Source organism: Thermothielavioides terrestris, chromosome 2 (genome assembly GCF_000226115.1).
Source record: "Thermothielavioides terrestris NRRL 8126 chromosome 2, complete sequence".
Lineage (NCBI taxonomy): Eukaryota > Fungi > Ascomycota > Sordariomycetes > Sordariales > Chaetomiaceae > Thermothielavioides > Thermothielavioides terrestris.
Genome location: NC_016458.1, coordinates 5,650,464 through 5,675,427, shown reverse-complemented (window position 1 = coordinate 5,675,427; position 24,964 = coordinate 5,650,464). Strand labels below are relative to the sequence as shown.

Sequence of the window (24,964 nt, the reverse complement as noted above, 5' to 3'; positions counted from 1 at the left end):
GGGGTTTGCCCAATCACACCGCTGGGAAAATTCTTCCCCAGCAGGGGCAGCCGGCTCCTTGGCAGGCCTGGTGGCATGCCTAGGTGTGGCAATGGCGGATACGAGACCAAGGCGGAAATTTAACAGCTGCCGTCTCCGGCCAACAGTGCAGGCCAGATCCTGGCGTTCGAGGAGAGGCGGATCGACCAGTGAGAGGACCGGAACCTGCACCCAGTGAAAAGGGGGCGTTCCCCACGCGCGCAGCCTGCCGGAAAGGGACAGGGCCAGTCCCCGAACCACTTTGTCCCAACACACCGTGCACACCAAGGGTACCTCCGGATACGCTACAGCGTCGCAGCCATTTCCCCATCCCTTTTCCCCGTTTCCGGCCCTTGATCGAGGGGGGAATTTTGTGTACTGTGGTATGTACACTAACTTGTGTAATGCACCGTTGACGGCGACTTGGGGTCTAACGTTAGTGTACGGATTAGCGCAGCACTGCATTTCGTCATAACGTCACCCTTCCACATGGCGGCCTGAGAGACATCCAAATAACTAACTCAGGTGTCGCCACAGGGCGGTGTCGAGGGCATGCGCGCATCTGTCGACGTCGGAGGGGTTGGGCTCAGCCGCAGTCCTCTCCAACGCCAGCTCGACTCCTGTGGAGGCTCGGCGCGCGTTTGAACGGCCTTGACAGGACCGTTTCATCGCCCTTTGCAGTCGGAGCCACTTCATTCGTTCTCCACCACTGTACTTACCTGGCAGTGCAGTCGCCAATCACGCACCCCAGTTTTCAGCACCCCAGCTCCGCGTTTGCTGGTCGTCAGCATTTCTTTGAGGCGCACGCACGACAGGAGGGGGCTTTGAACAGCGCCGGAAAGCCCAAAAGGCCCCAGGTCATCGCTGGATGAAGCGAGATCCCCGACCGAGTCCCCTTGCTAGCCATGAAATCGGCCACGCTTCGCGGGCTGCGGCAACTGCTCTGGCCGAAGAGCACCGGCAGCCTTGAGGGCGCCAAACCGCCAAGACCGACAGCGTACCTCGACGGACTGAGAGGATTTGCGGCATTCTTGGTGTACATCCACCATCACCAACTATGGGCACACAGCTCGAGGCAGAGGGTCATCCTTGAGAACGCATGGGGATGGGATGGGGAATATCACCTGGCGACTTTCCACGGCATCCGAAACTTCTTCATAGGCGGCCACATCGCCGTGGCAGTTTTCTTCGTCATCTCAGGCTACGTTCTCTCAGTCAAGCCTCTCTCACTCATCCACGCCGGCGAGCATCTCAAGCTCTTTGACAACCTCGCATCCGCCTTCTTCCGCAGATGGTTTCGACTATACATTCCCCTCATAATAACGACTTTGGTCTACGTCACGTCGTGGCATCTTTTTGGAATTTGGAACGCGGCATGCGAGCCCAAGCAGACGATCGGCGAGGAGCTCTGGAACTGGTATGTCCAGTTCAAGAACTTCAGCTTCCTCTTCAAGGAGGGATGGCCATGGGTCGACTACAACGCCCATTTGTGGTCGATTCCGCTGGAAATGCGAGGGTCCCTCATCATCTTCACAGCTTGCATTGCGTTATCACGGGCGACAACCAAGGCTCGGCTCCTCTGCCTGCTCGCGCTGGTCTTCTACTTCCTCTACGTGGTTGACGGGTATTACTGCGCATATTTCGTTGCCGGGATGCTGCAGTGCGACTTGGACTTGCTGGCGAAGAGCGACGGCTACTTTCCGCGCTTCCTCCGGCGGCTTGAGCCTTACAAGACCGTCATCTACTACCACCTCTTCTTCATCGGCATGTACCTCGGCGGGGTCCCGGCAGAGACCACCAAGTTCGAGCGGCTGCAGGAGAGCCCAGGCTGGCAGTGGCTGTCGTACCTCAAGCCGCAGGCCGTCTTCGACTACAAGTGGTTCTACCTCTTCTTCGGCGGCAACATTATGGTGGCCTGCGCGCCGCGCATCGGCTGGCTCAAGCGGTTTTTTGAGTCCCGCTTCTGCCAGTTTCTCGGCCGCATCGCGTTTGCGCTTTACCTCGTTCACGGTCCGATCCTGTACACGCTCGGCGACCGCGTCTACTACGCCGTGGGATTCGTTCGCGAGGCCAACGACGGGCACGAAAAGGTCGCGCACTGGGCCAACCTTTTCCCGCTCCCCAAGACCGGGCCGTTGGGCCTCGAGATCGCCTTTCTGCTGCCGAACATTATCCTACTGCCGCTAACGCTCTGGACGGCCGAGTTCGTGACCCGGATGGTGGACGAGCCGGCGGTCAAATTCTCGGCTTGGTTGTACAAGCAGATTCAGGGGGGCGCAGCACCGGAGCCCAGGCCTGTTGAGCTCGCTCCATTGATGAGGGTGGAATGAGAGGCGGAGGGATATGCGCGGTAATGACCTGGAGTCCTCCGTGCTTCGTCTTCTGCACTTCTTTTTTGTTTCAGGACGCCGTTACTGTAACTAATCGCGTAGCCTTTTGGCGTGCGTTGCTTCGGATTGCTCAGGAGTCGCCCGGGTTGGCATCGGTAATCGTCATAGAGGGATCGGAAGGACACTGAGACAGGGTGGCAGGCTTCCCGGATATCAAGGAGGTATATTGCCGTGAAGGCATACACCACACCGCCATGACAGTTGTTCGTGGCCAGCAACAGCTGATCGGGGTATCACGGCTCTGAGCTGCTGTGGAACCGTGGAAAACGCCGCATTGATGTCGGCAGTCGTGCTGCATTGACTGTTTCAGCCAGGGCTGAACTCGGATGGGGGCCCCTGAACGCTGAGTTCGCCACTGCACAAAGACAAACGCCCGGGAATAACGTGAAAAGCCACAGCACTGCATCACGCTGCGGATGCCACGAACTCGGAACCCCGAATTCGATATCCTCGACACGGGCCGATCGCTCATTTCCTCCCAGACTCCGCCTTAGCGCTGGCGAAAACATCCAGCCCATGCCATGTCCCTTTGCACAACGATGCATGCTGGTTGCAAAGGTCGTTAACTGATGGATGGACGTGTGGACGAAGAAGTCAGCCATCCCCGCATGCAGGCGCTTGTGGGTCGTCGTTAAAGAGGTCCCGCCAAGACTAATTTCGGAGACTGCCGCTTACAAGTATTTACAATCGCCATAGGGTAAGCGGGGCCGCGACGACTTCGAGCAACATCAACAACGAGAATTGCAAAGACTCGTAGCAACAGCTTCGCGAAACCTCAACCAAATCGAAAAAAAAGAAAACGAAGTTAACCCGTACCCTAACCTTGACCCTCACCCTAACTATAACCCTTACCCTAACTAGCGGGGGGCTGGCGCCGCCCCCCGTACCCCCGGCGAACTAACCCTTGGCGATAGTGCAAACCGCTTGGCGGTCTTGGCGGGGTACTGACGCTGTAAAAACATTGCCGACAATTGGCCGAAATTAGTCTTGGCGGGACCTCTTTAACGTCTACCCGCTTGTGGTTGCCGAGGCTTGCGGCTGGCCCCAGTGCTTTGGCATTTGGTGCTTGTCCCACCCCCCGCCCACCACCGCGGCCGGGGGCGTGGAGGGCGCTAGGTCGGAACCGGCAGGCTGCGCCGACAAGAACCGACGCTAGTTGGCCCCAAGGTGTGGGATAAGGTGTGGGATATGGGGTGGGAAGGAGCCAAGGCTGTCGTTGCGGGGGATACAAGTCGTGTATATACAGTACGCTATTGTCGTGTACTGTGTACACTTCAACACTACACGTGCGAAACTCAGAAGCACCAAGAAGGTGTTCGTTTGGTATTCAAGAAGAAGAGATGGCAGAACAAACGGCGGTGGGATGGATACTGTGGTCAACGCCAGCAGGAAGAAGGAAGGGTGGGATTCCGAAGTGCAGGCGATGATCACTGAACTGGTCATTTCCCTGGGCTCCGGCCGGCCCTGCCAAAAGCAGCATTACTTTGCGATCGGCGCTGTAACTGCAGAAGACGGAAAGATGCGTGTGAACGGGGCTGTCTGTTCCCGGCATCCCAACTTCCCGCGTTCACGCTCAACCCGGATCTGTCTTGGGTGTGTCTGTGTCTTGTCTTACCCGGGCCGAAGATCAACGCGGAACTGATGTGGCATGTGAAATCCCGAGGCGGTTCTCTTCACTAGTAACTATTTAACTACACGACATAACTAGTGTAAGGTAGTGTACGGATTACGACAGGAACCTGGAAAAAGCATGGCTACGCCACTTGCCGCCTAGTGCAGCTCGCACGGTGCATGCGATGCATGTTCCTGGAATACTCCGTACACTACTCCGGACGATTACGGAGTGCATCCGAGATCGTCGTGCGAATCCATCCGTCCCGGGGTTCCTTGCTCATCTGGCGGTCGCATCTAGAGCTTGTCGTAAGCACGGGGAAATTGCCTGGCAGTGAGAACATGAGACGACACCGGAAGAAGTGCAAGTTGAAAGAGCGCCGACAAAGCTCCAGATGGCGTTGATGCACGATGTTTGCGATGCGGACGAGTTCGAGTTCGTATCCAGGGAACACGGGGATGCAAGTGTTCTGCCCAGCCATGGCGCAGTGCAGGTTTTTGGGTTGCAGCGCTGGGCGGTTTGCAGCATGCAGTGGGCCATGCATTGCCAAGGCTGTCAACGTGACTTGATGAGCTTCGCTTCGCCCCTTCCTTGCTTCCGAGCTTCCTTCCAGGAATGCTGACCCCCAACTTTGCCGAGGCGAAGAAATCCACCTCAATCCGCTTGACTTCCGCAGTTATGCCGCCGCTTGGCTTGCGCAACAGTGTGTCTGCATTTCAAGCCAGCCAATGCACAGGTACATGTACCAAGGCCAAAGTCGAGACGGGGCTGATAGATAAATACCAGCTTCTCTCATCCGGGATCTTTCGCTTCATTCTGGACTTGGGTGGTGATCAAAACTAGACCATGATGCAAGACCGTTGCTCCCCACGAGGAACCGGGGGGACAACCACCTGTCTCTGCATGGTCTGTGAACTGTCAGCGATTCGCAAATTCATGAACGTCCCGCATCGGAAGGGGAAACAATGACCTCTGGCACCGATGGAGAGCTTCTTCAAATCTTGATAGCAACGCTGCTCTGATATAGAGTAAACCAACAAGTCAGCCGTACCCAGCAGGTGGCAAGCTCATGAGGTGATCTTCACTGAGAGGGTATGTTTGAGTCCCTTCACCAGGTATTCTGAACGCGGTATAGTCTCCTTTCACCTGTAGGTCCGCTATGAACCGTCATATAAGAAAGACCGAGATGTAATGACATTACCTAGGCCGCACAACCTCCGCTTCCCTTGGGGGCGTCGTTGCTTTGCACAATGACAACACTGCAATTCAATACTCGCTCGCTTATAGTGGTAGGCAGGCAGTCTCATAAACTCGACTAGCAGAGCACCTGCGAGCCCAGCGACTACCACCGCTTGTTTGGGTCCGGCTAGAAGCTCGCTTTGGACAACTGAGAAGAGGTGTGTTAAATAACATAGAGGGGCGAAGAACAACCTGGAAGGGACTCGCGCTGGATGTTGACGGCCACATATATTGCTCCGCCATTAAAACGCATCTCTCGTTCTACTTCTTGCTAGGCTGGTGCGTTCTGATCGGTGTGCTGTCCTCCGGATCGCTTTGCTTCCTCGACGCTTCCCATGTAGTTGTACTCGAATACCGTCAGCAAAGAGAGATAGGGTTGCTTGCCCGGTGGCTGTTCTATAACATGCCACTTTGAAGAAGAAGAGGAAGTGATTGGGGACAAAGTGCCAGAAGGGACAGCTCCGCGGGACGCCTCAAACCTACCGGCTTCGGATAGAGACATGGGCATACGCGTTCGAGAAAGCGTCCAGGTATCGCCGTCATAAGCTCCCTTTATTAAGCTCCCTCTCCCTTTATTATTGCTCTCATAACCACCGCAAATTACATCTCCCTCCTGGGTACAGTGAAAGAAATAGTGGAAGTATCTAAACATCGTACCATAGTAGTACAACAGAAACATTGAGACATCAGTCATAACCCCATGCAGTGTGCTGTGTCACCACGGGCTCGATTCGTCCTTTGCTTGTACCCCAACAGCCCCCGTCAGCCCCAGAACGGTTGCTTCTGCATTACATTAGTAAGAAAGCCTGGCTAAGTATCTGTTAGTGTACAATGACAAGATATCCAAAAACGGCCTCCTCTGCTATCTCATGCGATTAGTAACCCTCCTGCGGACCGTGGTGCCCTCCTCCGAACAGATTATCATTACCCCCCGCGCCATGTATTCCTCCCGAGGCGGGGAACGACCATTCAACTTGGTCCGCGAACCCGTGCACCTCCCCGGGGCTGGGCGAGGTCTGAAACGGCCCGCCAGGCCCGGTTCCGGCCGTGTGGAACGCCGGATGGTGATGCGGGGCGCCGGTGACGGGGTGTATGCCCACGGGCGACGGCTGCGCCACCATATCATCGGGGAGCGTCTTGCTGCAGCTTGGACAGTACATGTTGCCGCATCTACCGGGCGGATGCGCTTCCACCAGCGTCTGGCTCGAATCCCTGTTCTCATCGCGGATCCAGCTCAGGCTGGCGAGCGAGGACCGGGGGGTCGTCGACATGGTCAGTCGGTTGGCGTGGATGGTTGCTGTTGACTGCGGTCGAGGATCGACGTCGCGCTGCAGGGCTTCACTTCTAACGGGCTCGGCTGGCCGCTCAGGCGCGAGATACGACGATTGGACTTCGAGCTGGTCGGGATGCATGGGTGCGTAATGCGTCGGTGTCATAGCCGGGTGCGGAAAGACGTCGGGTGGGCTGGTGTATGGAACACTGTAGGCGCTGTCCACCGTGACGGAGGGATGGTCCCAACTTGGCTGGTAAGGTGGTCCCGGCTCGATGGCTTGCGTGGTGGCTGTCTGTAGGGCAACTGACTGGCTTGCGAGCACGGGGGGTGCCGGCGGCCTGAAAGATGCGCTCGTAACCTTTGCCTGCGGCTGAGGAGTCCGCGCTCGCTGTGTGGGCATTGGTATTTGGGTCGGCCGTGGTGCTTTGGGAAGGATCTCGGGTCTTTTGATCCGCTTCGGCGGAGGATTGGGCCGTCTGCGGACTGACGTGCCCCTGAGGCCTGCGGGAGCAGTTGCGCCGGGGCTCTCTGATCCAGGCAAGCTGCTCGCGGCAGTGACATTCCCGGGCACGACCGTGGGTGTTGGCGCAGGGGATGGAGGAAGCTGAGGAGTAGAAGCCCAACTGTCGCTCGTGGCGGACTGGCTGATGGCCGAACTCGTAAAAAGCGAGACGGTCCCGGATATTCTCTGCTCCCAATCCTGCACCACGGTCTCGATCCAGGTGTAGATGGACTTGGCGCTCCGTTCAAGGCCCTGGTGGATCTTGAGGTCGACATTCATGACTTGATTTGCTCCTTCCAGAACGTGCCTGTATTGAAGTTCGAGTAGGTCCTTCAAGGTGCCCAGGAACTTCTTGGACTCGGCAACGAAATCAAAGATCTCCATGACTGGGACGAACACTGCTCCGGGTCAGCGATGTTTCGAGCCATGGGGAAATCGGCTCGGGGAGGAGTTCGTACCTGGATCGGGAATGACCTGGTCGGCTGGGAAAAGGAGCTTCCACAGAGAGACCCAGTTGTCGATTTTGGCTTTGAGGCTCCTTGCCTCCAAGGACGAAATAATCTTTTGGGTAATGCCGTCTTCGGGATCGGAGCCGCCGCTGTCGTACGAGATGTGGCATACGTCCAACTGACGCAGATGCGAGTCGAGCTCATTTTTCGATGAAAAACCCTGACAGCATCGGGGACAGAGGAATGGACCTGCGTTCCTCTGCACAGGGGGGTGGTGAGCACGGATGTGCTTTCTGCATCCAGTTAGCGGCGACGTGCAAAGCGAGTTTCCTTTGGGGCGTACTTGAGTTGTGACATGTCGGCAAACGAGTGTGTTGCGCAGACGTAGTGATCTCGCACATTGAATCGTAGGGGGTTGCGTTTGCGGTAGGGACAGCTGAAATTGGTGACGACACTTCCTTTGGTGCTGTAAGCTTGCGAGGCGGGTGACACGTCCCGGTCATCGTTCCCCTGGTTGTCGCGGCCTCCCAGTCCGCTGCCATCGTCACCTTCCCCATCTGCCTTCCTCTTTCCCTTGCCCTGCTGGCCCGAGGACTGCTGATCATTGTTGGCGGAAGCAGGTGTGCCACCGTAGCGGGATGATGGAGTGCCGTGACCAGAAGTCGTTTGAATATATCCGAGATTCCCTTCAAGGGCTACGCTCCGGAGTTCCTGAAGGTAGCGGTTCGTGCAGTCCCAAACCAGCAACGGAGCGGGACAATCATCCACGTCCTTGCCTAACGTATTCCTCAGGACCCAAGATGAGATCTCATTGACCAGCCTGGCCTCCTCCTCATCACTCTGTTGGTCCTCACTCTCCCCGGTAGCTACGGTGGGAGGCGACCAAACAGTGCTTGGCGGCGCAAGCTGCGTCCTAACGATGTCAAGTGTGAGTACCTCAATTCGACTCCCCAAGAGACACTGCTCGGGCGGTGGGAAGACGCACCTGCTTGCCTGCTTCCTAGGCGCGAGGCGAAGGGCAAGGGGAGCGCCGCCGTCAGCATCCTCGGCTTCGATGTGGATGTCGCGGGATAAGCTCGACTCCGGGCGGCTGCACTCGGACTGCGTGTTGACACAGGTGGTGGAGGACAGGAGTGAGTCGATGGACCCGATGCCGCGGTGGTGCTTTCGGTAGGACGCGTCATCGCGGTCCTTGAGCGCCACCTTGCCTTGCGAGTCAACGAGGACCAGCTGAGGGCGGCCGGCCTTGGTCGACTCCGGGGTCATGGACTTGGAGCGGGCCGGGAAGCCGGCCATCCTCGGACTGCTCGGTGGAGTGGTGCCGGAGAGGGACAGGGCGTCGGCGGCAGCCGGATGTTTGAGGTCAGCCTCGGAGCGCTGACGCCGGGCGCTTGTTACCGACTCGCGGTCGGCAGCTGCAGTCTCCCGCACGTAGGCTGCATCCTTCCGCGGACGGTAGGGGATGCAGACGATGGTGTCGCCGCCGAGCTTCTGTGCGACGCGCCGGGACACAGGGGACCTGCCCCTGGCACCAGGTTCCATCCTCTCTCACGGCCCTGCAAAGGACTCGCGGGCGAGGAGCAGTCGCCACACCAGCAGCAGCAACAGTAACAAGGTGACAAATCCAGGACGCGCTCCACCAAAGCCGCGGGCCCCGAGGCGTGTCGACCCTCGCCGCCCTGGTTGAGGCACCGGCGACCGCGACCACGACCGCGGAGAGTGACGGGTTCGGCTCTGCTGCGACGTGGAACCCTGTCGCGGTCTTCTGATTTGTTCATGCGACGGCGATAAGAACAAAAAAAAATAGTTATAGGTAATAATGAGCGACTGTAACGAGCGTGTATGTGTTGTGTGTGTCTACGGGGTGCTGTAATGAACGAAGGGGTCCCCTCGCATGACAAAGGAGAAGACCGAGAAATTGGCCTCAACTCACCGCGGCCGACCGTTGCTGGGCGCCTGTCAGCGTTCTTCAGTCAGACGTTGCCAGAGCCTTGCGGCTCCCACCCCTGAGCGCTCGCGACATGTTTTAATTTCGATCGTCCCAATCGAGAAAGCGCAGCTGTGGCGCATCGGCCAATTAAAACAAGCGTCAACCGTGGTGCTACCATTGGTTCAGGAAGGCGTTCCTGAGCCTAGCCGACTTCCCGGTGCAGCTCGCTGCTCCTCCCAAGAAGCACAGTGTCACATCAACCATCTCAGATTGACACTGCGGTGCGATCCGTGCCTCTTTTTCGGACTTACATCTGATAGACATCTGACGTTTCAGACAAGTTTCCCTCAGTGTGCAGATCGGATCGCAGAGAGACCCACCATCGCTTGGGACCGGGGGTAGTTAACCTGAGGGGAGGAGTTTCTGTGTCCACGTGTATGCACACTGCTCCGAGCGAAGGTAAGTACTGGACCTGACACTTAAACACGGGGCTGCAATCAGCCAGAAGTCTGAGCAGTAGCTAATGATGCAGCAGATGTATCAAGCATCATCAAGTGTTGCCGTTGTTTTCTTGACGAGTCTCTTTTTCCATCTGGGCTAACGATAGTTAATGCTACCCGGCGAAATGCAAAGGCCAGGGATTTGAGTGGCATCCGCTGCGCTCAACGGACCTCAATGACATTGTCCTCGGGCCCGTGTGTCTCGGATGCATTCCTCCTCCCGGCCATCCCGTCTGCCCGAGATAAGAGATGCGAAGTGCTCACCAACTTTGCGTGTCTCTCGTGCCAACCAGCCGCGAAACACGGAGCCACCGTGTCTGAGGGACTGCACGCCAAGCCGGGAATCCACTCCTGCATGCTGCAGCTGGGAGTTGCAACCCACAAGCTTCTGGAAGCCAGACAAATGCAAAAGTTCATTGACAAGGGTGAGATTCGAACTCACGCCCCATTTCTGAGACCAGGATATCTGTTGAGATGGAATTCAGGTTGGCCTGAACCTGGCGCCTTGGACCGCTCGGCCACCTTGCCGCTGGAAGCTTGAAAGACGCCAAGCAGATACGCCAACATCAGGCATGTGCATCTCCGGCCGAGAAGATCCATATTTACAGACACACTTGGGAAGGGTGCTCGATCTATCGTCGATTTGCCACGTCTGGCTGTTCAAAATTGTGGCTTATCAAGTCGAGCTTCTAGAATATCTGCCACACGGACGGCACTTGCAGCCGCGCACAGACGCAATCGATCATCTGAAATTGTTTCATCCAAAAACGTGGCCGACAACCTGATTCGTTACCGACAGCAGGCTCCAGATCCACGCAATGTTCAACAGTTCAATAGTGTACAAGTATTCGGCAAAAGACAAGAATCCAGCCCTCTCCCGCCGATCAAACCTGATGTGCACCACGCGCGGCCCTGGGGGCCGTCAGTGCTATCACCACCAACTCGGTTCTCAGACAAACGACGGCACGTGGCGGCCCGGACCAGTCGTTCGAGTGTGGCTGCCAGCCGTTTCAGCACGCCCATCTGCCCTCCACGACGGCAAGCACAAATTTCCGGCGGCAGCGTGGCACACTGTTTTGCCATCGCAGCGCAACTTTTTTTTTTTTTTTTTTTTTTTTTTTTTTTTTTTTTTTTTTTTTTTTTTTTTTGCGGCGCTTCGAATTCCCTGGGCCCAGCGCGGTTGGAGTGGCTTTCTATGTGCTCCGGAACTCCGGAGCCTTCAATGCGCTCTTCTCAGGTTGCTCAATCGACTCTTACTGACCATAGTACTTAAACACGGAGGAAGAGAAGGCAAAAGGAGTAGGTGGGTATTTCGGAACGACTGCCCGTAGCTTGGCTGCCGTCACGGGGACCTCGCCTCGTCTTCCAATGTCAGACCTTGAACCGCGTCTCCGAGGGCATCGGCCGCTGTTGCTGCCGGCTTTCCCCTCGTGTCCGCGCCCCTTTCCGGCTCTGGTCCAAGAATATCCGGCGGCAACAGGGCCGACTCGGGGCCTTCCTCGTACCAATCCACAAGCGTACACTCCTCCTTTTCTCGCATCTTCCTCTCCACCAAAGCCTCCACCCCAGCCGCTTGCTCAGGCGGCAGCAACTTCAACCTCTCCATGAACCCAGCCTCACTCTTCCCGAAGAATCGCTCGTCAATGCTCCTCCAGAAGATCCCATCGAAAGCCCACGTCTTCCTTGCCGCGTACGCCAGCCAAAAGTCTCCCGTCTCCCAGCTCTGCCGCATCCGCGCCGACAGCGGCTTGTCCAGATAACCCTCCTTAAGCAGGCCCTGCTCCACAAACTCGCGCTCCTTGGCGCGCAGCGCCCGCAAGAACGTCTCGAGACGGGGCTCGTAGTGCTCCACCCAGTCGTCGAGCCCCTCGGGCCACTCCTCGGGCATGGTCAAGAGCAGCCACCACGGCGGCGCGTAGGTGAACTCGGCCGGGGCGGCGTAGGTGAATTCCCAGTCGATGACGCCGACGATGCGGTGGTTGGCGTCGACGAGCACGTTGGCGGGGCGCAGGTCGTCGCACCACAGCTTGAAGGGCCCGTGATTGGTTTTGGGAGAGGCGAGGCGCTGCGAGGAGGCGAGGGTGCGGAAGAGTTGCCTTTGTCAAGCAGAGTTAACTAAGTGAAGGAAGGACAAGGAGGAGGAGGGACATGGTGAGAGCGCTTTCTGCCTGCTCTGGCTCTCCGGCTCACCTCGCAATGTACTTTTTGCGGCAGTCGTCTGCCGACGTCACCGCCTGATTGCGCTGGAAGGATAGTTGCTGCAAGTGCATGTCGGCCAGCGCAGAGAAATACTCGGACGCGGTGGAGTACGTTTTGGAAGTGGGAGGCAGAGCAAAATGAGGGATGCCCCCGACTTCGCCGAGCTGGGCGATGTTGAAGGATAACGGGCGGCAGGTGACGTCGAATCCGCCGTCGTCGTCATCGCCATACTCCCAGTTGGGGTCCACCTTGCCGAGACATCCAATGCGGGAGAAGTCGCACTGCGACAGCTGGAGGAGAATGTCGGCCATTTGGCTGTAGACGAACTCGAGCTTGTCCTCGTCAATATCTGGGTCGAGCACCACCCGCTCAAGCCCTGGCGCCGCCATCACGTCGATGAGGTCGCCCGAGTTCTCGATGTACTCCATGATGATGAAAGGGCCAATCTTTCCTGGGCTCTCCTCTGTCATGCCGTAGTGGAGGATGAAGGGGACTGGGATAGTTGTGTGTTCGGCGATGTAGCGAATGGCGGCCACCTCGGCATGGATCTTTTCCTCGGCAATCCGGTGATAGCCTGGCAGGGGAAAGCGTATAATGACGGACTTGCCGTCGGAATACTGAATGCGGTAGTAGAAGTTGAAGCCTCCTTTCTTCGGCGGAAAGAACGTCATCGGGCTGCCACCTAGGCGGTGTTTGGTGACAAACCTCGCGATCTCATAGTAGAAATCCTCATCGTACAACTTCTCCTTCATGGCTTCAAACATGGCATCGCCACGCTCCCAAGCTTCATCATCGTACAACTCGTAAGACGGCGCCATTCTGGGGATGTCGGCTTATTGACAGGTTCGCTTGGGGACAGTGTTGCTCGTCCTCAGATCGCGAGATGAGAATTGTCAAAGAAAAGGAAGGCTGCAGGTCTCAGGATGCCAAATGGCAAAGTTGAACACTGAATGTACAACTGAGACTCGTTGGAGGAAAGAGGGGAAGACTGGCCACGAACCCAAGGGATTGGGTCCAAGGCCCCGGCCGCCCAGGCCCACCAACACGTCGAGGAGCGAACACACCTGATTGGATGCCCGTGGTTCTCATGGGCATTGCATGGCTCCGTGAGCATACTGTGTAGGCCTCTTGTTGGCGCGCAATTCTCAGTGAATGGGACGGGTGTTGGTCGCGAGGCGAATTCACCGAATCATCTCGAGTAGGCACCACCTAATCGCGCGGATAAGATTTTGTTGGTGGTGAGTTTATTGCCTTCGTGTACAAGAGGCCCCGATGGCCGAGTAGTAACACCCGCTCGTTCAGGAGGTACAGTCGGCGCCCGTACCACCACAAGGTCATAGTAAATTGCTGTTGTCAACTGATGTCAGCGAATTCCTCGTTAATTACACTAGAGCCGTAGCTTGGCCAAGTTCTGCATCCTTGATTGTCTCCATCTTCACGCTGAATGGCCTCATTAGAAATCGAGCATACTGGTCATTTTTCGAGTAGTCAGCTATCTCTTTCGTTGGGCCAAGGGTCTAGCCGAGGCCGTGGTCTTCTTATTATTCTGTCTTGAGTGGAGTTTAATATTAAATGATCCAGGCGCTTCTTGTGATGTCGAGGTACTTGCTAGCTACCTCGGTATTCTCAAATCATTGATCTCCCCTGAAGAGCACAACAGGTGAATTTGGGTAATTTAATAAACGTTGGCCTTTCATTGCCTGGGCCTCCCTACAAATTCGCCATCGTAGGGTGTACTACATGGCAAGTCTCATTAAACCGGCTGTCAGCTCATCGGCTATCGCTGAAGTGGCCGGCTGTTGATACCATGCCGGTGATTCACCAACCCTTGGGTTGTCTGGTGTCAAATACCCGTACCTCACGAGTACGACCCCGTCGTGCTGGCCAACGGAGAATACGCATCCTTGGTGTTCGCTAACCACTATCCTTCCCCCCAGTGGAACCTGTCGTTCTGTCCAGAAGAGGATGAACTTGAGTTGCGGGTGTATGCGTCAGTCTCAGAAATACCCGCAAAAGGAAGTAGAGGTAGAAAGAAACTAGAACAGCAGATTTAGTCAAACTCACAGTATTAGAGATATTAATTTCCACCGTCCCGCTCAAACCTGCCAGCTCGCTCTGAAACACGCGACAGAACGAGCCCCTTCCGCCCACGGTCTGCAGGACCTCGACCCTGCACGACGAGGGCACATCGACCACCGAGAACACGCATGCCGACGACGACGGCGGCGACAACCTCCCCAACCTGTTACCCCCTTCGCCCAACGCCCCCCGAAACGCATCACGATTCGCCACAACCACAGCACTCCCCTCCACCCCATCACCGCCACCATTACCTCCTCCTCCTCCTCCTCCTCCCCCAACCCCCGCGCCAGGAGCAGCCGCAGTAGGAACCTTGACCAGCCGATTCCCGCTGAACCGCACCGTCTCGCCGTGCGCGACCTCCACCGCATCCGTAAACGACGCGCTGATCGCGCCTCCCCCACCACCACCACCAGCCGCGGCGGGGGAGTACGAGACAGCGACGCGGAACGCGCCGCCGCCGCCGGCGTCGTTATCATCGTCATCCCACGCGAAGACGTTGTGCGCGAACAGCGGGCCGGCAGCAGCAGCGCTGCCGCCGCCGCCGTGGTCGGGGTCGTCGTCGCCGTTGCGCGGGCGCAGCGAGGCGACGGCCAGCGCGCAGGTGAAGGCGTCGTTGACTTTGCGGCTGAGTACGAGCGTGTCTGCGGAGGGGGTTGACAGGAGGGGGGTGTCGATTGTCAGGAGGATGCGAGGGGTGCAGGGCATTTTTTTTGATTTCCTTTGGCTTTTATGGGAATGCTGGGTGGCGGGGAGCTCGGTGGGTTGGTGGATTGACTAGAAGGGGGTGAGTAAGGAGGAGGAGGGGGCCAACGGAGCGGGTGGTGGCTTATGTGGCTAAGAGTTTAAATACGGAGTAGTGGAGGTTGTCCGCATTCCGGACGTGACCCGTCGTGCCATCGCTATTCGTTCAGCTGTGCCGAGCGGCCGCCTGCGCGCTGCTGTGTTTAGGGGGGCCGCCTCGCAGGTGCTGAGGCCCCAGGGTCCAGGTGGCCTCATCAGCCCTACACTAGGTAAGCCATGCACGTAACTACTACCTCTTTTGGGATGCGCCACAGAGCTCTGTTGCTCATTACTGGCTGGTAAATGCCGATGAATTCAAGCTATCCTGCCTACTCATCCCTCCCTCCCTCGGATGTTCCCGATATCCACCACAACCTCTGCAGTTGCCGGTCGGATGCTCATGGTCGCCCCGATACCTGGCTATGCTCACATCTCATACCAAGTGGGAATCTCCAGGGCGCTGCTGGGCTGCTCAGGCGTGGCATAGCCAAAGCGGATGGTCTTTATGGTCTTGCCCGGGGCAAACTTCCACTGGTGGCCGACCGACGTCGAGATTGCCAACATGGCCTCGGTGGTGGTGATCTTCTTCCAGAAGACCAGGTACTCGTTCTTGGGCGTCAGCTCAATGCGGGTGTCGCCCATGTGGATATCCGGGTCGACATAGATGGTGCTGTACTGGCCGCCGCCCGTCGACTGCTCGACAGCCGCATGCAGCGAGATGGGCGCCGACTCGACCGCGAAGGTCGTGTCCGGGCTGGAGCCGTCAACCAGGTCCCACGTGCTCGTGTCGGCGGTGACAGCCGGCTGCAGGGCGCCGTCCTTCCAGATGGCGACCTGGCCGAAAGAGATCTCGACTGGGGTGGTGCTGTGGGAGATCTTGTGTGTGATCGAGTTAGGAAAGGACAGAGCAAAGGGTGAGCGAGGATGTCGGACGAGGACGAACCATGACTCCGTTACCGAACGACTGGGTCAGAAAGACGCGGTACTCCTCAGTCCACTGAAACTGGTTGTTGGCCAGAAGCAGCTTCTGGTCGCCCGAAGGCACCGGGGCAGCGCCCTGGAAGACGACATCGTAGACGCCGTTGACCTAAAACAGTCAGGCCGAGGAATCACGGGGCCAAGTTTGGGGGGGAAGTTTCAAACCTTCTTGGCAATGCAGAGCGAGTCCTTGGAGTGGAGAGCGAGGACGGCGTTGTCGATGAGGACGTTGAGCGTGTAGACCTGAGCCATGTCGACGGAGTGTGCGGTGTGATAGCGTAATATGTAAACGTGTGTGCTTTGTACCGTTGGCTTGCGAGAAGCTTGGTTGACCCGGGTGACTGAACTGGGGACTGGGAGCTGTTTTATAACTTGAAGTCCTCTCAACTTTGGACCGGTCCTCTCCATCTGGGCCCCGAATCTCGGAGGAACGCCAAGTTTCGTTTTCTGTGAAGCTCAGCCGCCGAGAGCCCGCTAGGCCGCCAAGCTCCGGCGGTGGAGGCGATCCTTCGCGCAGTCGTGAGACATCGCATTCAATAAACTGGCGGTTGTCGCGGTAGGCTGCCGTCGCCGAGGCCGACTCTTCCAATCAAGACATGCTCAAGCTGGCGACGCACAGAGGCGAGCAGTCCTCAGCCAGCCTCCGAGCTTCCCCCTCTTGTCGCTCTTGACTGCTTGGATCACGCGGCCATTTCCGTGAGGCTGGGCATCATCAATGGTGTCGTTGCCATCGTGGACTATGATCAGTGCGGGACAGAAGCGGGATGCTAGTGCAAGCACTCGGACGGAGGAGCGGACACTACACGCCCGTTACGGGATCGGGCCGCCGCCAGCCGCACGCCGCTAGGGCTTCTGGGCCATTGTGTCCCGCTTGGCCTGTGATTGAAACCCGGCCCAATCAATTGCCGCCGTCGATTTCCCTCCAGACCCGGGTCCTCGCCGTAGGGCTGGGCGCGCAACTGCAGCTCGAACCAAACCGGTTCAAGCGTGCCTGCACAGGCAGAGCTGAGAGCAACCGCTGCAGAAACTATGGAAGCCCAGCAACCCGCTCTCTGGTGAGTCCCGTTGACTGGCTCAGTGGAGTGTGACCCCACAAGGAGTGTACTCGGATCTCTCTTGACAGAGCTACTGCGTAGGAAGGAGACAATGAAGCTATCACGAAGTGCCTGATATATAGAGATGGTGATCAATGATGGTGTTGTTCGTTGTATTGATCAAAGTGTATATGGAGGAGGGCTACTCTGGGTATCCAGATCTGTGGCTCTGGTGGATCCTAATTACGGCAGTACGGCCCGTGGGTGCCGAGCCCCTGGTATTGAGGCCCAGGTTCTGATATACCCCCCTAGGTCGAGCCGTGGCTCTAGCCTATTTACTACATTTAGTAACCCTAATGCTATCGCTATCCTAGTGATTATAACAGGAGTCTTCGAGTGCTACTGGTGAGATGCCTCAAGGCAGAGAAGTACAACAGTACTATAGCAATGACCAAGGCGAGTAATTGCAGTTTCCAAGGCGACACTGTCTAAATACGTCTCCTATTATAATCAGAGGCTGATCCTTAGAGGATCCGAAATCTTCCTCTACCTCGGTAGACGACTACCTACCCTTTTAGCTACGGTTCCTAGGCTCTAAGTATATACGTTATATCGTATATTATAGATATAAGCTTCTAGGTTTTAGATACTTACTCCGTCTTAGAACTGTGCTAGCTTCTACTTAATAGCGGTTTATATATATACTATAACAGTTTATCCTCCCTTCTATAGAACCTATCTTTAGGTTTAGACTTTATAGTCGATAGTATACTATATTACTTAATCTCTAGAAAAGGTCTATCTACCTATATAGACTTGCTAACTAGTAGTATAAAGGGTAATAGATTGTCTACCTAACTATAAGCTTCGCCTAGGATTCGGTAGAGTGTCCCTATAGAGTTAGACTAGTTACTAGGGCAACGTATATAGTATACTTTACCCTTTTTATAATAATTTATATTTTACTATTATATATAGACTATCTACTCTTTACTTTTAAATTTATATTGTTATAGCTATACTTTGTACTTTATATTTTCTTTTCTTTATATATTATTATCTTATTAATTGTAATGCCCTCTTCTTCTTTATTTACTCGCTTTACGTTCTTATATTCATTACTATCTATATATCGTTGTTTCTCTTTATTTTATACTTACTACCTTCTCTCTATTGATTTATTATAGATCTTAAAGAGTTCTTTATACTTCCTACCTATAAGAAGTCGCTATACTTTAAATATCTATATATAATATATAAAAATCTTTTATTTAACTTATTAATATCTATTATTCCTAAGTATATTATTACTAAGTCTTCTTTAAATCGCTATAATCAATATATTAAGAAAAAGGATATTTATATATTAGTAAGTAGCTTAGGACTAATACTTAGTAGTAGTTCGCCTATTAACTCTATTAGGCTATTAGTATAATGTCTAGCGATTTAACTAATCTAATAATCAGTTTATATATTGCTTACCTCCTCTATAAGGCTAAGGAGAGTTAGGTTCTATCTAATTACAAGTCCTTTAGCGGTTAGGAGGACAACGAGGAATTCGCCCTTTTAGACAATACTCGCTATAGTATTATATATTTGTTAAAAAAGTTGGTCGATATATTCTACGCTATAGACGAGGCTTATTGCTATATCTATAGTATTACGTTAAATAAACGGCTTACTACCGACTAGCAATTAGCTTTTAAAGCTATAGTAGTTAAGTATATAGAGCTTAATATCTCCCTCTTTCTACGCCCTAAGCGTTTAGCTAATATATCTTAGTCGTTAGTAAGTCGCTCTCGTTTATCCCTTAGGTTAGATAACCGAAATGTTAATAGCGATTTAGTACTAATACAATTTGTAAGTCTAGGACTTAAAGAGAGCCTATCGCCTATATCCCAACGACGTTAGCTACCTCGCCTAGACTTAGGTGAAATATAACTTTGCTAAGGCTTTAATCCTACTAATCGCTAATAATATTAGCGACTATAACAACGCTTTAGACCTAATAGAGCGAATTTACCTACTTTATAAGTCGCTAACCTAGCGTTCTTTAATAGTTTAATTGAGGTTTTAGGGAAAGGATCTAGTCGTTTTATCTATATATAACTATATAAATTAATTTATATATATCGGTCTTTAGCTACGACTAAGTCGACTTAATATTGTTATATTGTATATTGCTTAATACACCTTAGACATCTTCCCTTTACTTTCTTTTAGTAATAGCTTTATATATTCGTTGAAACTAATAGATTATCTACTATACATTTGCTATATCGTCTTTATAGACCTATTAGTTATACTTTAATAGCCAACCTACCTACTTTACCTAAAAGAATATTTCGCTTTCGATTTGCTATTTAGCCTATACTTCTTCGACTTTCTATTCTTTATTATCCTCTAGGTCTAGTATTAGCATCTAGGTTTCTTCGACTATAGTTCGTATATACTAGAGCTCTAACAGAGCTACTAAGAATATATTATATAGCTTTATATACTTATATAGCAAGGCCAACTAATATACTAGCGATCCTACTTAGTTTAATACTTAGAATAGCTTAATAAACTAGGGCTTTAGCTTCTTACTAGTCTTAAGTTTTAAATTCTAAGTAGACAACTTGACTAAGGCTCTTTTCTAAAACTCTATTAGCTTATATTTTTCGTTGTAATACCGTTTTTAACTTACTATAGTATTATCCTAGTGTTGCTCTAGCTATTGGTATAACTCTTTAAGCTTCTTAATCCGTTCTACTACATTAAGGTATAGTACCTTCCTCTATTAAGCATCGTCCTTAATACAATAGGAAATTGTAGAGTCGTAACCTATAAGTGTTTAAAAAGGGGTAACGCTAATAGTTGTATTAATAGAATTGTTATAAGCGAATTTAGCTTTAGAGAAGAATATTACCTAAGTAATAGGATTTAAAGAGGTGAAATATCGGAGGTATTAGATAAGGGTTTAGTTTATTTGTTCGATCTAGCTATTGGTTTAGGGGTAAAATGCTATTGAAAGTCTATAGTTTACTTAGTTTAAATAGTAAAGATCGCTTTAAAATTAGGAGATAAAGACTAAGCTTTAATCGCTAAGGTATCTATAAGGTACTCTATACTTAAGCTTAATCTTTTAATAAAAGAGTTCTATTAACTCTTAGCTATAAATAGAGGTTGAGATAGGGAAAAATCGACTTATCTTCGTATATTGGTTGACTATAACTAGGATTATATCCTTTTTACTATCTAGTTATTCTACTATAGGAAAACCTATAATAAAATCTATAGTAATCTTGTTCTAAGGTTATATCGATATTAGTAGTAATTAAAGGTTACTATAAAGTCGATATCTCGACGATTTCTAGTACTAATATACTAGGTAGGTATTATAGTATTCGTTTACTTCTCTATTGATACTTAGCTAATAGTACTTTCGTTATACTAACTCCTTAGTTTAGTTATAACTAAAGTGTCCTATATGACGGCATAGCACGCTAACTACCGTCATATGACTTGCGTACGGACCTGTCACGTGACTACATACTCACGTGACCTCCTAAGTTGGTGGATTTACAGGATTCGAGTCGACTTCCGGATTAGGAAGGAGGGGTTGACTTACCGATAAGGAAAAACACGCTAATAAGGCGAACCGCGTCTTACCCTACAACATATAGACTTTGTAGCCCCACTGTAAATTGCAGTCCCACTATAAATTGTCTATACGTACCACCTAAGGTATTTGAGTACAGTTTTCTACCTATATATTGATAGTTTTCCTCTCTCTCCTTAGACTTAAAGTCTTCGTCAATCGAGGATCAATTTAGCTATAAGTCATCTAGCACTTGTTTTACCTTACTATAACATTACTTTAAGTCTTACTACTATAGGCCTACGAAGGTAATATAATATCCAATATAGTCTTTCTTGACAGGACCAATTTAGTTGGCTAGGGAACCTAAATCTCTAATAGAACCTTCGACTTGCTAATAGTGCAGTGCGATAGGTTGGCTAGGAACTAATTGGCATCGAGGACAAACCGTTAAATGTACAATAGATTGCCGATAGCGAAGTAACTTCTGATCGATTAACGGTAAGTAGTACGATTACCTCGTCGAGGCGATTCAACTATATCGATCGATAGAAGAAGTCCTAAAAGAGGTACGATACCAACAATGGCTTGTAAAACAGAGAACGTAGATTATATTCCTAGGCCTATCGAATAGAGCTAGAACACCTAGAAGATTAATCTAGTAGATCTCTACGAGTTTAACGTAGGAGGTAACCAAGGTATCTAAATTCGATCGAAGATTAGCGATTTAACTCTATTTAGCTCTTGAACCTAAATAACCGCTAACTTAATCGAGGAATATAAACTTATAAATCCTATTCCTAAGTTTTTTAACCGAATTAGCTAGATCGAGTATTTAGCTAAGAAATAGAAGATAGATTTGATTAAGTGCTATCTAAGGCTTAAAAACAAGTATATTGCTATTGCCTATTTCCTTTAAGATAATGAACTGATCGCTCTTAAGGAGATCTAGCTGTTGAGCATCGAATAGGTCGATCAATTACAAAGCAACGATCTTATTAAGATAATTCAATCGATCATTATATAGCGCGATATAGTAATCGGATAGGCTATAGCCTTATAAGTTATCTACAATGCGCTAGCCAATTCGATAGTAGTACTATTTACAAAGGTTCAGTAGTTTAAATAAGAACAAGGTAATATCCTTGACCCTAAAGAACTTCCTACTTTATACGCCTAAGTCGAAGTACTCTTATACAATAAGATAGCATTGGAAGACGAGAGGACGGAACTCTTTAAGAAGATTGTTAATATAATCGATCTATAGGGCTAAGCTATACCTTCGACCTAAACCGAATCAACGTAAACTAAGATATATATAGAGTTATATAACCTCGATCGTCTAATCCCAACGATTGAAAAGACTCTCGAACCTACAATTTATATAAAAACTACAAAGATTGCCGACCCTAAGAAGTTTATCGATAGTAAAGACCTAAAGTATTTAATTTAGAAGGTAGCTATACTTTAGAAGATTAAAAAGAACTATAAATTGTTTCTAATAGAGGACTTGAAATTTAGATATATAGTATCCTTTATTAGTAGCGAAGTAATAAAGGCTCTTATACCCTACCTCGAAGAGGATATAGTAAAGCTAATCACTGATCTTAACGAGTTATTCGACTTCCTAGATGGATTTTATACTAATTCTACCGAACTCCGTCGTATAAAGAACGATTTTATAGTCCTAAAGATAGGATCTATACTCTACTATAAGTTCTTTACCAAGTTTATCTACCTTGCTACTAAGTCTAAAAAACCTAAGGACAAGTAGAAAGAAGAATTCTATACTCGACTCTCTTAGAGCCTACGTTTCTAGATAGTAAGAGACCTAGTCGATCCGAATATCAGCTTTAACGACTTTACTCGCTTTAGATACTAGTTCTTCTTACTTTAGGAAATAGCTAAGAAGGATTAGAAGAATAGAAAATCTAGTTCACTGGATTTAGACAACTAAACGAAGGAATAGCTTTTATAAAGAAGAAAGAAAAGACCTTTTAGCCAGATAGTTCCAATAGAGGTAAGGCTAAATCGAGATCTCCTAAGCTCTCTTAGAAGGAGCGTAATACCCTAAGAAAGGAGGGTAAATGCTTCTATTGCTAGGAGACTAGTTATATAAAGGCGTAGTGCCTAAAACGTATTACAGCTATAATTAAGAAGATAGAGGTAGACTTAGAGAAAATAACGAATTCAATTAAAGAAAATAAGACTAAGACTATCGAATTAGAAAACTAAAAGCCCTAAGAAAAGTAGACTCTAGCTTAGGGCTAGATATTAGGTTAGCGGTTACCTAGGTAGACCTTTAGTAGCTTATAGGTAGTCGAAGTCTCTCTTTCCTTTATATATTAGCTATTAATAGAATTAATATTACTATCACTATACTTGTTGACTTTAGAGTAAACGAATACGCTTTCCTTAATCGAACTTATATAAAGCGAATCGCTAAGAAACTTAGCGTTAAAGGGATACTACTCGAGACTCCGATCTCTATAAAAGACTTCTAGGGCCGATCTATGGACCTTATCAACTCGATCTTAAGACTCGACCTTCGAATTGATAGGAGAATATAGAAGGATACTCTATTCTTAGCCTTCGATATAGGGAAGAAGTATTAGCTATTATTAAGCCGATAGTAGCTTATTTACTACGATATTCTACTAGATATTCGCTAATATCGACTGATCTAGCTTAAAGATAAACTATATAATCTAGAATAGAATTATATCCTTAAGATTCTTTACGACTCCCTTATTCCTAAGGCACTAAACCCTAAACATTAAAAGGATATTAAATAGAGAGACTAAGCGATAGAGCGTTAAGATTAACGTTAGAAGGTTCAATAGTAGCTATAAATATTAAAGTGTAGAGAAATACTCTCTAAACCTTTACTTGATAAATCCTACTAATTGGTATAACCTATTGAAGATCTAGAAATATATTGATTAGTATAACCTAAGATAAGCCTAGGATTATACTAATCGGTATAACTCGAAGTCTTTGAAACGTATACTACTAGGAGTAATCTTATTGAACCCCCTAAGAAACCCCTTTAGAAGGTATCGTTTAAAGGCGTATAGGACGATAGCCTCTAGAAGATGGACTAGGCACTAAAGGGAGAGGAATTTATCCTTCTAAGAACTTATACTCGACTTATAATACCTAAGGAAGAGGAGGAATAGGCTACCTTCTAGGTAGAAGAGGGCGAGCGACCACAGATTCTAGAAGACTCGATTAAAGCTATAGTCATCTCTACTATAGCCTTTGACAAAATATTCTTTAAGGGAAACCAATAAGGGAATTCTATATTAGGGTTTATTACAATCGCCTAGATTAACTAAGCTATTAAGGCTAAGAAGATTAATAAACTCCCTAACGACGAGGACAAAGAGGTCTAAGCTCGAGTCGAGGAAGTAATTATAAAGTACCTTTATCTTATCGAATTTACTGTTGTATTCTTAAAAAAGGAATTTAATAAGATATTACTAAGGCGTAAATACGACTATAAGATTAAACTCACTAGACCACTACCCTAGCAAGTAAGCCCCCTATACTCTTATATCCTCAACTAGCTAGAGACTATAAAAAAGTACCTAGTTGAGAACCTATAGAAGGGTTTTATCGAGCTAAGTACTATTTTATATAGCTCCTCTATACTCTTTGCTATTAAAGGAGATAGGACCTAGAGATTTTACGTCGACTACTAAGCTCTAAATAAGGTCACTGTCAAGGACTGCTATCTACTACCCTATATTGACGAAACTTTATAATAATTGGGAAACGCTAAAATCTTTACTAAGATCGATATCTAGTAAACCTTCTACTAAATCCGACTTGCCCCTAGAAACGAAGACCTAACAACCTTCTAAACCTAATATAGTCAATTCTACTATAAGGTCCTACCGTTTAGCCTATACAATGGACCTACTATCTTCTAGCAATTTGTCAATTCCTAGTTCTTTGAATACTTCGACGTATTTATAACCGCCTATATCAATAACCTAATTATCTACTTTTAGAACGAGGAAAAGCATTGTAAATATATACGACTTATCCTCTAGAAGCTATATAAAGTAGGTCTCTAAGTGGACATTAAGAAATATAAATTCTATACTACTGAAACTAAGTTCCTTAGGTTTATCGTTAGTACTAAAGGCGTCTAAGTAGACCTAAAGAAGATTAAGACGATAGTTTCTTAAGACCGACCTACTACTATATAGGAAGTATAAGCCTTCTTTAGATTCTACAACTTTTACTGTTAATTTGTCTATAAGTATAAAAGGATTATATATCCTCTATAGCGCCTAATTATTAAGGGAAAACCATTCAAATAGACTAAAGAGTATAAGGAAGCCTTCTAAGAACTTAAGAGGCGAATGACCAATACCCTACTCCTTA

At 49.9% G+C, this 24,964-nt stretch overlaps 5 protein-coding genes and 1 non-coding gene across 6 annotated transcripts; 1 reads left to right on the top strand and 5 right to left on the bottom strand.

Annotated features, from left to right (window-relative positions):
* Window positions 1-703: 703 nt before the first annotated feature.
* Window positions 704-2,413, top strand: THITE_2114483 (uncharacterized protein). Its single transcript, XM_003652689.1, has one exon. It carries the CDS (start codon window positions 924-926, stop codon window positions 2,346-2,348), a length of 1,425 nt encoding a protein of 474 aa, XP_003652737.1. The 5' UTR covers window positions 704-923; the 3' UTR covers window positions 2,349-2,413.
* Window positions 2,414-6,043: 3,630 nt separating this feature from the next.
* THITE_2114481 (uncharacterized protein) lies at window positions 6,044-9,175 on the bottom strand. The gene is made up of 4 exons (XM_003652688.1): window positions 8,469-9,175; window positions 7,827-8,396; window positions 7,493-7,776; window positions 6,044-7,432 (listed from the first exon to the last, which is right to left on the bottom strand). The coding sequence occupies exons 1-4, from the start codon at window positions 9,023-9,025 to the stop codon at window positions 6,135-6,137; spliced, it is 2,709 nt and encodes a 902-aa protein (XP_003652736.1). The 5' UTR covers window positions 9,026-9,175; the 3' UTR covers window positions 6,044-6,134.
* Window positions 9,176-10,330: 1,155 nt separating this feature from the next.
* On the bottom strand, window positions 10,331-10,441 carry THITE_t51. The gene has a single exon. It is a non-coding gene; the product is annotated as a tRNA-Leu (tRNA).
* An 814-nt stretch (window positions 10,442-11,255) lies between these two features.
* Window positions 11,256-12,864, bottom strand: THITE_33846 (uncharacterized protein; the record flags this gene model as incomplete). The annotated part of the gene is made up of 2 exons (XM_003652687.1): window positions 11,256-12,009; window positions 12,104-12,864. 2 exons carry the CDS (start codon window positions 12,862-12,864, stop codon window positions 11,256-11,258), a joined length of 1,515 nt encoding a protein of 504 aa, XP_003652735.1.
* A 1,106-nt stretch (window positions 12,865-13,970) lies between these two features.
* Window positions 13,971-14,899, bottom strand: THITE_2128469 (uncharacterized protein; the record flags this gene model as incomplete). Its single annotated transcript, XM_003652686.1, has 2 exons — window positions 13,971-14,033; window positions 14,177-14,899. 2 exons carry the CDS (start codon window positions 14,897-14,899, stop codon window positions 13,971-13,973), a joined length of 786 nt encoding a protein of 261 aa, XP_003652734.1.
* Window positions 14,900-15,101: 202 nt separating this feature from the next.
* THITE_2128468 (uncharacterized protein) lies at window positions 15,102-16,204 on the bottom strand (the record flags this gene model as incomplete). The annotated part of the gene is made up of 4 exons (XM_003652685.1): window positions 15,102-15,195; window positions 15,414-15,850; window positions 15,918-16,061; window positions 16,118-16,204. The coding sequence occupies 4 exons, from the start codon at window positions 16,202-16,204 to the stop codon at window positions 15,102-15,104; spliced, it is 762 nt and encodes a 253-aa protein (XP_003652733.1).
* Between the last annotated feature and the right edge of the window lie 8,760 nt (window positions 16,205-24,964).